Source organism: Egretta garzetta, unplaced genomic scaffold (genome assembly GCF_000687185.1).
Source record: "Egretta garzetta isolate BGI_Z169 unplaced genomic scaffold, ASM68718v1 scaffold287, whole genome shotgun sequence".
Classification (NCBI taxonomy): domain Eukaryota; kingdom Metazoa; phylum Chordata; class Aves; order Pelecaniformes; family Ardeidae; genus Egretta; species Egretta garzetta.
Window position 1 is genome coordinate 1,637,167 of NW_009260435.1, and position 10,805 is coordinate 1,647,971.

The 10,805-nt window shown below is 50.1% G+C and overlaps 1 protein-coding gene across 2 annotated transcripts in view; it reads right to left on the bottom strand.

Annotated features, from left to right (window-relative positions):
• Positions 1–9,386: 9,386 nt before the first annotated feature.
• HCN4 (hyperpolarization activated cyclic nucleotide gated potassium channel 4) overlaps positions 9,387–10,805 on the bottom strand; it is a 104,110-nt gene continuing 102,691 nt past the window's right edge. The window contains exons 9-10 of one of the 2 annotated variants that reach the window (XM_035899492.1): positions 10,386–10,805; positions 9,387–10,295 (exon numbers count right to left, since the gene is read on the bottom strand). The exon at positions 10,386–10,805 is cut by the window's right edge and continues 1 nt beyond it. In XM_035899492.1, the coding sequence (XP_035755385.1) occupies positions 9,387–10,295; positions 10,386–10,805 (1,329 nt within the window). The other variant, XM_035899491.1, reaches the window with a different exon arrangement.

Sequence of the window (10,805 nt, forward strand, 5' to 3'; positions counted from 1 at the left end):
GCTTACAAAGAAGCAGCACTGAAGCTCTGTCCTCCATCTTTTGTCCCCTGCAAAGAGCAAGAAGTCCCTCCCAAGTCTGCTAGGCCCTTCTGACTCTGGTGGGTTTGCTCCAGCAGTGCCAGGACATGCTGTACCCCTCCCAAGCTGGGTGGTAGGGGTGAGCTCCCTTCTGCTCTCTGGCTGTTTCCAGGATGGTGAGGCAGCTGGGCCAACTGAAGCATCAGCAATAGCAATGAGCAGCTCCCATGTCCAGCTCCCCTGGTCTCTGGTGAGCCACCCCAGGGGCTGTGCTGGCCCACACAGTGCAGCGGAGCAGCATGTCAGCACCAAGCCTCTGCAGAGAGGAGCTGACACTGATGGGCATGCACAAGGCTGGAGCTGACAGCATCCTTTGACCACAGCAGGAGGCCAGTGCGGGTGGACAGGACACCTGAGAGCAGCACCGTGCCTGGGAGGGCAGCTGGCCATGCCCTCCCATGAGCCATCCCCACCAGCCCTGCATGCTGTCTCCGACAGAGCTGGAGGGGAAGAGCATGTGTGCTCCTCCAGGGAGGCTGCTGCAAGCCGTGAGTGGGCGAGCCCCAGCCATTCCCATCACAGCTGAAGAAAGAGAGTGTATAAAGAATAAAATAAAAGGGAAGAGGGAAAAAATGACCCTGAAGAGCTGTCTAATTTGCAGCACAGTCAGGGAGAGCAGCTTCCCAGAGAGGGGAAGGCGTTTAGACATGTGGCACTGGGGGATGCTGTTAACACCTTCCTGGCCTAGCACTGCAGGACAGCTTCAGGCAGCTCCCGGGCAGGTCACACAACCGTGGCTGCCCTGGGGGCGGAAATTCTGGAGGAGGTGGCTGGCCCCGAACACAGGGCAGGACAGCTGGGCCCTGCAGGGCCCATGACAAGAAGAGGTCACTCAGTGGAGGTCCTACAAAGGGCCTGGCATTTACTAGGCTAAAGCTCCCATTTTAACCTATCAAGCTGTGGTTTCTCCTCCGTTAAAACAAAAGATTGTCTACCTGTTCTGAGACCCTTCAGTCAATGGCTTTTCTGATCAGGTGCCTGCTGAAAGTTGGTCTTGAGCAGAACAGTCACTGGTGGTGATTAGGGTGAGCTGGTAGCTGGAGGCTGAAAGGCAGCTGGTTTGCAATGCTTCCTTAAAAGAAAATCAATCTACTTTCCTGCCACTGTAAGTGGCAGAACCAAGCTAGGATTTTCTTCCCTTAATTTGCCAGTAGTAGATGGCACCATATTCAGCTCCATTAAAATCCAGGCCAAGTGGGACTCAGGCTCAGTGTGCTGGAATTGGTGATATAAAATGTCTGAGGCCTCTGCAAAAAAACTTAAGTGACAAAACCAATATGCATATACTCATATGTGAAAATTCATCCCCTTTTTACCAACAGGGATAAAGCAGGAAACGAAGGGGATTGGTTTGAAGACAAGCTGCCAATCCAGACAGCAGTCCCCTAGGATTGCTGGGAGCAGGGACAGGACTGGGGACATTGGAAAGGTCCCAGCACTGATCACACACAGCCCTGGGCAGGCCAGACCCTCAGCTTCCCCACAGCTTCCCCGAGGTGCTGCTAACAGGGTCATCAGCGAGGGTAGCACTGATAGCAGACAGCTCATGTACGGGATCACCGTGCATGTCCAGTGAGGCCTCCCAGCCCAACACCTTAAACAGGGGGCCTCTGAGTTCAGCACTGACAGTCTGTGTTGAAAATAGGCAGTGCTCAGCTGTGACTTGGGGACAGGACCTTGGTGTGTCCCAGCCTCTCCATTTTGTTCCTTCCTGCCAGAAAAGCAGTGTTCAGGTAAGCCAACACCTCTGCGAGGGGGGGTGGGGAGGTGGGGGGGGGTGTCTCTGTGTGTGTCTGTGTGTGTGTGGTGTTGCTCACAGGGTGCCTAAATGGCTTGATTTCATTTCTGCAGATTTCTGTGTAGGCTTGAACTTAGAAAGCAGACTGTGTGCTGGTCACACCCTGGCTGAGGGGCCACCTGCATGCACAAAACCTGGCATCACAAACTGAGCCTTTCCCTGTGTGAGGAAAGGGAGAAATGTGACCAAGGAACTGCACGGCTGATGAAAAGCAGCTGCAAAACCACAGCCAAATCCTGAGAGCAAACCCAAACTGCATCTTTCCCTGCCCTGTTTCTCTTCCCATTGAGCCCAGCTTTATTTAGTTCAGCAGTGGGAAAGGGTCACCCACATCCTTACCCACAGGCCACCTGTTGGTCACCTCTGCTGGAGATGGAGGGGTGGGATACCATCTGCAAGGGGGTAATGGTGGATGGGGAGGGAGTCTATGGCATTAAAGTGCCACCGGCAAAAAATGGACTAATTGTTTATGCTAGTACATCCCAGTTCCTGGGCTTTCACACCGTGCAGGCTTCACCCTGGTTCAGCTCTTCTGCAGCACTGCCCCACCAGCCTGGCAGAGGGGGTCAGCACAGGAGCAGAGAATTGGCACTGGGTTCCCAGGGTCCTGGCATCCTTTCCTCCCTTCTCCTGGGATTCGCATGAGACCGATGCCCCAGCTGAACCTCTCAGGGGCTTGGAGAGGTGGCTGCCACCCACCAGTGCTGGGCAGAAAGAGTTACCTTCAAGGGGTGCACCTCATGAGGTGTGGGGCCCACGCTGGTGCCAGCAGCTGCTGTGTCCAGTTTGTTAGTGGTGAAGCTGTAACACTGTCCTTGCCTATGGGAATCAGAAACTCCTGGTCAACCTTTCAGTCCAAGCATATCCCCGTCACCTCACTGCCAACCCTAATCCCCTCTCCCTTCCCTCCCTGGGCTCCAGCTCCCTCAGCCACAGGACTTTGCTTCCACCCTGAGCTCCCCATTCCTGTTCTGCACCCTTGTCCCAGCAAACTATATGGCTTGCTGGCAGAGATAAGCTGGGCTGGAAAGATTTCTGTCCACCCCATCGCCTGAGGATAGGAACATATCATCTGTGCCTTCATCTTCCTCACGCCCTACAATGTCTCCAGTCCCACAGGGAGGTTTTGGGGCCCCTTCAGTCACTCATTTCTGTAAGCTTTTGCTTTTTTTGTGGAGTGGATGCAGACCCAAGGGGCAGAAGTGGTCATGTTCTCTGCAGTGATGTGTGGTGTGATGGGCAGTTTGGTCCGAGGTGACTGCAGAGCATCTCACGTGGGTGACTTACTCCAGCTCTGGCAGCAGGATACTTGCAAGGGGTTGGAAAAGTTCTCTAGCATCCTACAGGGGTGTAAGCAGTGAGATGTCACCTCTTTGCCTGGCCACCGTTTCCTCCTGCTTCTGCCTGAAGGAGGAGGAGCAGCAGTGGGTGACCCTGCACAAGCAGTGCCAGGCCTTGAGCAACTCTCTCATTTGCCTTTTACATGCTGTGGTTTGCACACAAATGGGACCATTGCCTTGTCCGCATCTTCTCTTCCACATCCCGAAACGATCCTCTTCCACAAAATAAAACGGGGACACAGAGTCTGGCTCACATGGTTTGCAGCTCATGTCCCACTGCCACATCAGTCCCTTGGGCTGGCAGGTACAAGCTTGGCCCCTGGGGCTGAGTGCAGTGAATGAGTGAAAGCTGTCATCAGTGTCTGTTTTTCTTTATTTTAAATAAAAGATACACTATGATGTATTCACTTCTTTGAAGTGGTTGTTCCTAACTTACTCATGTTTCCCCTAGCAAGGAGGAAAAAGGTGCAAATCCCTTTTTCTTCTGGGCGTTCACTGGTGTACCTTGCAGGGGACCTGTTCCCTCCTCAGAGCTCATCAGTGCTGTGCCCAGCGCTACAAGATCCCTGAATTTGCAGAGGAGATTAAAAAAAAAAAAGATTCACAGGACATGCACAACCCCATTCTCAGTGCCAGGCTTCCTGGAGACACAACAGAGATATTGCAAGGTCTCTTACAGTGGTTGGTTCAAACAGCTTTGCAAAGAGGAAGAAAAACCTCATTTCCAAGAGCTGAGCCTCCGCCTGCTTCTCACTGCAGCCCTGCCATCACTTTCCTTCCTGTCTACAGCTGCCTGGTGCAGGGGATCAGACAACCCCAGTGCCTGCAGGAAAGCATTGCCAGGAATAGGCCTGTTCTGTTGTCTCCAACATCCTAAAAATCTCTCATGAGGCCCAAGAGGTATGAGTTTGGGAGTCCCTGCCTCCCTCCCATAACCACAGACTGTCTGTTGTTCTCTAGGAGGGAAGGTGAGTGGGTGGGCAGCCAGGCCAGGACAGTTTCCCCAGACAAGGCTGAAATTCCCATGAACAGCCCTGGTCAAATGGTGACTGGGAGTTGGTGATCCTGCCTTTTTCCCACTCTGAGTCCCCACGCTGGGGCTGGGTCTCCACAAGGTGCTGCAGGGGAGATAGTAGTGATCAGGAGGAGGAGAAACCACCCTGTTGATAGGAGGGGGACTTGGCTCTGGTAGCTGAACGGTTTGCTCCTGACAGACAGTGTGCAAGTATCATGAAATCCCAGTGTGGTCTTAAGTCCTTTCAATAAGATAATGAGGCATCAAGACATATGCTAAACTAGCCAAGGCCTTCCAAGTGTGCTTTTCTGCAACTGATGGGGCTTCCTCTGACTCCTCCGGAGAGTGCAGCCAAGGATTTTCTTTGGTCAGGGAACAGCTCTGATCCATGATGGCCTAGAGCAGGGACGTGGCTACTAGCGGTGCTGAAATGCGCTGGGTGAGGTAAAGATCAGACTCCATGAGCTAAGCCGTGCCTCCTCTGGTATCGTGCTGGTCACAAGGACCTATACCCTCCTGATGTGGTCCTGCCCATCCTTCTGCAGCTCGTGGCAGTGGGACTGTGACTTGAATCCCTACTAGATGTTGGTGAAGAACAGAAGGCAGGTTTCACAGGGAAGTTTAAGACTTCAGAACTTACTTAGATTTTGCTCTATTCCAGCAAGAAAACCTTGAACATTCACATCTCTGTGGAAACATAATTTTAAAAGAAAATTTTGATTGGGCAGGACTTGCATAATCCCAGTTTCCTCTGTAATAGTAATGGCATGCAAAATAAAAAAGCCTGGCAGAGACATTAATTTTGAAAGGCAAACACTTTACTGCCTGAACACCCCTCACTGAAACTCCAGGACAACTGACACACCAGGGCAGAGCCATCTGATTTCCAGGGAATGGCATTTTCTGATTAAAATGTTTGGTTTACTCTTTCCTCACCAGTTCTGCTCATTTACAGCCAGACAAGGTCAGAGAATTGATGGAGGGTGACCAACAGCGTCTTGCATTTTTCTGTGCCATCAGAAGCAGGAGGGAAAAGGAGGGTCCTGCATGGCCTGAGCCTGTGCTGCGTGGTGCCGATGGGAGTGTGTGTGCGCCTGTGCATTCTTCACTGCAAAATACTGATTTCATTCACGGCCCTTGGGCTCCTTTTTTTCTTTTTTGCCATCTCTGCCATTGGGAGTCCTGGTAAAGGAGGTCCTGAACTTTGTTCTCATCTCAGCAGGGAAGACACACTGTTGACAGGTTAGCAAATTCAAGTCTTGCAGAGACTGGGAACAAGTCAGAGGGCTAAATGCAACCAATGGATGAAAATGAGATTTCAGAGGAGGAAAAATGAATGTGAGACTATCAGCAAGGCGGAGGTGAGGGACTGCACGGAAATGAGAGGTGAGGCTCTCGAGATCAGTTGGTTGGAGGAGAGGGAGCAGGGAGGATGGGGCCTAGCTACACCTCGCTGCCACAGGCTGTAGGACATGCTCCAGCAGCTAGGCTCCTCTGCCCTGCGTTTTCTTGGCTATGAAGAAAGGGCAGGAGGCCATACAGCTCCCATGTGAGCTACTGACCCAAATCATCAATTTTGTGCATACTTCCTAGAGTGGGGTCAAAGAGGGCATCACAGGAGAGAAATGAAAGTTGAAGCTAGTTTTACCTTCCTAAAATACCTCAGGTCCTGACCTTGGCATCATCATCCAGCTTAGTCTGAGACCTCAGAACGGCTACTTCCTTTCTCCCATGTTCTGTCCACTTTCTGTGATAGTCCCTATTCCAAGTTGTTAGGGTCTGTATCCTGTGGTAGGGCTCCTTAGGCTCTTCTCTGAGGATCACAAAGTCAGACAGAGTTTCCATATCTGCCATTAAGGTGAAGGATTTTCATACACGCATTCGCGAAACAACTACCAGATTTCTCCTTAGTATTGTTAAATATTCAAGTGTAGGCAAAAGTTATAAACTTTTACTGTCAATAGCTTAATGCACGCTTCCTACAAGAATGCATGAGGTGGACATGTGGCAGCAGGTAAACACACTACTAAGGCTCTAAAGACATCAGGAAAATACAAAACCCTGCATCTTCTCTGTTCGACAGGAAAGAGAGGATTGAAATGCCACCCAGTTTTTTTTTTTCTTCTTTAAACCTCATCTCATGTTGCCTGAAGTTCAACACAAAGCAGACAGCCAGTCAGAGGGATGGGTTTTTCACGTTTTTATTTACTAAGGTTTTTATTGTGTGTTTTATATTGCAAACCCCACCCCTAGAACTCTTCCCTCCCTTCCCCCCAAAATAAAAGAAAAAATAACAGTAATAATTAATATAGTTCCACCTACTGAGACAAGCCTAGTGTTGACTGGGGTCCAGTCGGAATAACTCAATATTGGCTACTGCACTGCTAAGAACTGGAAAATCAAACAATATCCCCGTGAAAAACAAAGCAAAGGAACCCAATCAAAGAAGGATGTTCACCAGACTGGTGGATGGAATGCACGTCTACCAGAGACAGCCCTCAGGGTGTTTCTGTGCACCTCCATTTGTCTGAGTGTCCACAGGGGTTGTTGAGATTCAAGTATCAATGCAGCAGTCACAGGACAGTCATCCATGAGGGCTTGGCATTTCTGGGCTGAAGACCTTTCCCACCTGCTTATATTAGATCCCCCAGACCCAAACACCTTAGCTCCCAACCTCTTGAGATGCTCATTCTAGGTGCCCTCTAGGATACAGGGGAAAAAAAAAAGATTGCTAAACCAAATACAAAACTTAAAAGGATATTGTAAGTCTTCCTTCTAGGAACTGCCTCATACCTTTGAAAATATGAAAGGGTCTGTGAGTCTGCTTCAATTCCGTCAACTGATTCAGTTTCAAGATGAATCTGTACATATTTGGAAAGCAGGATCTATGTATTATAATTATCACCTGCCAATCAGTCCTACAGGAGGGTCAAAATTGACATGTATTTTAAAACCAGGAGATATATATATATATAAATATGTGTGTGTGTGTGTGCGCATGTGCGTGTGCTTACACATGTGCATAAATAGACTACATATGTGTATAACTATACTATATATATAAAAGCATGGGTGTGTATATATATATATGTATATAAAATCTATACACACACACACACACACACACACACGCACCCCTCCCACCACACACACTCACACATATATAGTTGTATGTAGCTAGTAGAAAAAACATTTCTAGAGTTCCCCTGACCCTTTAAGGAAGACCAAAGCTGATTACATCTGATTTCTGAGCCACCAAAGCACGTTGAAGCAGAAGTGCCCAGGAATGCTTGCAGCAACATTCAAGATACAGGCACATGTCAAAAGTTTTGCAAACAATTCAGTATAAAAAACAACTGTCAGCCAGTGTTTTGGGAGAGAGTTGGGGGTGGGAGGAGGTAAGAGAGGGAGTTCTAGGGACCTGTATCGTTACTGTGATAATAGTAAGTTTTTTGGCACTGCTGCATGATGGGATTTCCCTTTGAGGGCTGAAAGGACCCTATGACAGCTGGAAAACAGAGGGAGGCTGGACATGTGTTTCTAACACGTTAGAAAAATTGAGCACCTGACTCTTTACAGTGAGGTGGCTGGAGACACCTCTTGGCCTAAGAAAAAACAAAAGAGAAAGAAAGGCTCAAAGTAAAAGCAAAGGAGACTTTTGCTCTAGAGGTAAAGGCTGTAGCTTCTCAGTGCTGCGTGCACCCAATGGCCCCTGACTGTCTTCATCCCACTTTGTCTGCCTTATATCAGGGGAGCCCAAAAATTCCAGCTCAAGGTGCCTGCCAGGCCCCAGATGTGTCCAGTGATGCTGCAACTGCAGGGCGAGACCAAAGCCAATCAGGTGCAGGCTGTTATTGCTGGTGAAATCAAGCAAACGATTTCAATTCCCCCATCAGAGGAGAAGCATGGACCATGGCTGGCCAAATTTCTGGTCTAATCAAGTTTAATGGTATAAACATAGTTGCAAATCTGGAGGATTCTTGGCTGGGCACTAGTATTACCCTTGGTGCCTCAAAGCTCAAACTCCCCTGGGCTAAGGAGGAAGAGGGCTGGGGTGACTGCACCCCACTTTTCAATCTTATTCTACTCAGTTCTCTTCAAAGCAGTCAGCCCATGGACACTGAGACATTAAAATGAAAGAGGGAAGGTTAAAGCGATGCCTCTTTCTTCATCCCTTCCCTTGCTTTGCACGCCCCAACCTGGAAGGCAGCATGCATGCTTTCCAAACAATAGAGAGGTTGAAGTTTGGGCTCTTCTGATGGCTGAGGCCACCTGCCTGGTGTGCTGGCAGAGAGACGGGACTTCTCCCACCACCCACGTCCACGACGCTTACAAAAATACAGAGGGGATATTCACCGCCCTCCCTGTGACTTACAAGGGATTGTTTGTTTTTCCCACTACAGCATCAGTGGAATAAGAAAGAGACAGGCATCTGAAAAGTCAGGCCCGGCCATGTCCTGGTCATTTTTATCTTCTTCAGATGGAGTCCAAAGAAAAACTCAGCCCTTCTGAAATCCCTAGAGGGGACTGCATTAACGAAACTCACCCCTCTTCTTGCTTCCTCTGCAACCTGCTGATCACAGGAGGAGACCTGTGAGGAATTGAAACTTTCTGATGCCACACAGTGAGCCATCCAAGTCCCCCAGAAATAGGTGCTGCGGGCCAGGTTCACAGCTGGTGCAAAGCGATGCAAAGCTGAGGTCAACCAAAGCTGTTCTAAAACCATCAGCTACAGGCCTGACCTGATGTTCCCTTTTACGGCCCACGTCAACCTTGGATCTTTGTCTCAACAGGAAAACCTTTTTTTGGTGGCTTCTATGGCTGATCATTCATATTTTCCAGCTCAGGCACATGCCTTGTCTGTACGTTACCTCGTTGGATTAAATTTGCTCATATCCTTTTGTTCCATGTATTAAAATATTCTATAAAATCAAGTGACCAAAAATCTATAGCTCTAAGAATACCTGGTTATCTTCTTTTTTTTGTTGTTTTTCATGTGTTTTTGTTTGTTTCTAATCACAGTTAAACCTAAACAAAAGAAATGGAGAAAAAAGCGGGAGGGAGGGAGGGGGGAAGAAAAGGAAAACATGATTCGTGAAAGTCTAATCAGGAACTGAATTGCACGGCTGACATAACCAGCTCTCAGAAGGAGTCCTCACAAATTGGAGGGCAGTTTGGATCTGACAGGTTCCAGATCCCCTGTGAGCACTACGGATTCTTTCCGCCCACCAGCAGTCAGAGAAGCAGTGCCTGCAGCACTGGCCCCAAACACCAGCGGATGTGGTAAAGAACCTGAGGACATCTGACGTGGTAAAGTCACACGCCCAGGAACTGAGCTACAAGGCTTCCCAAGAAGTCCAGTCCCTCCACCAGGAAAAGGAGAGAAGCTGGAAACAGATTCTCTAGAGGAATGAGGACTTTGGCTCAGTGTCTGAGCCAGCTCTTGGGGCAAAGATGGCTGGGAAGCAGAAATCAACTTGATGTCCTGGCTCAGACGTCCCGGTGGCACAGGCGGCGTGCTCTTGGACTGCAGGATCTGTGGAGGTGGGCTGGCGGTCTGAGGCAGGAGCAGAGATCCGTGAGAGCCTGAGGCCCCAGAAGGGCCACATTGAAAAGTTCTTGTTGCCACTGGGCTCTGACTAGGAGGACTAAGGCCAGAAGGGGTATAACAGGGAGAGGCGACACCAGACTGTTGTAGTGGAGACATGGAGGCAAAAGGTGGCCGTTCTTGGTGGAGCTGGGCTATCGTTCCAGTTAAAGATCCTAATGCACTTGGATGTGTTTGGCACAGGCCTGAGGACGGCCCACCAGAGGCCTGCACCAGCTGGCTTAGGCTGGAGGATGGAGAGTTGGAAGAAGGAGGGGGTTGGAAGTGATTCATTCCCCCCAAAGTCCCACCGCCCACGAGCTGCTGAAACTGTCCCCCCTGCAGTGGTCTTGTGGTGGGCTGGAACTGGTTGAGAAGACTGGGGGGTGAGTTTGATGAGAGCTGGGTGAGTGATGTTGATGGAGAGCTAGTTGTGGCTTGCTGGAAGTGCCCAAATCCACTGCTAGAAAGGGCTGGCTGCTGCTGCTGCTGCTGTGGTTGCTGCATGGGCTGAGCTGTACCTAAGGGTGATCCAGAAGGTGTGTGTTGGAACTGGCTCAGTCCCACTGAAGTTGCGCCGCTCAAACCCGGCTGGCTTGAGCCACCTGGAGGGGATCCCACCTGGAACTGGCCTAAGCCGGCAGCAGCTGAGAATCCTGCGAGCTGCTGGATGTGGAAGGAAGAGGACGAAGGGGTTTCTGCTCCTGGTGTATGCAGCTGGGATGGAGTACTGGAGGGAGAGCCAACAGCAGAAGGCCCAGTCGACGGGATTAGAGACTGAAGCCTTTTCAGCTGTCTTGGAGTCTGGTTGGATTGCTGTCCCAAGGAACCCAAGACGGACACTGGAGGACGGAAGATGGCTGTCGGGAGGCGTGGGTGGTGGGTCAGGGCTATAGCGACAGAAGTGGTGGCTGCTGCAGCTTGCAAGGGTGCCTGGATCAGTGGAGTCCAGATGACAGGGGTGGGTGTGGATGCGGCAGCGGCGGC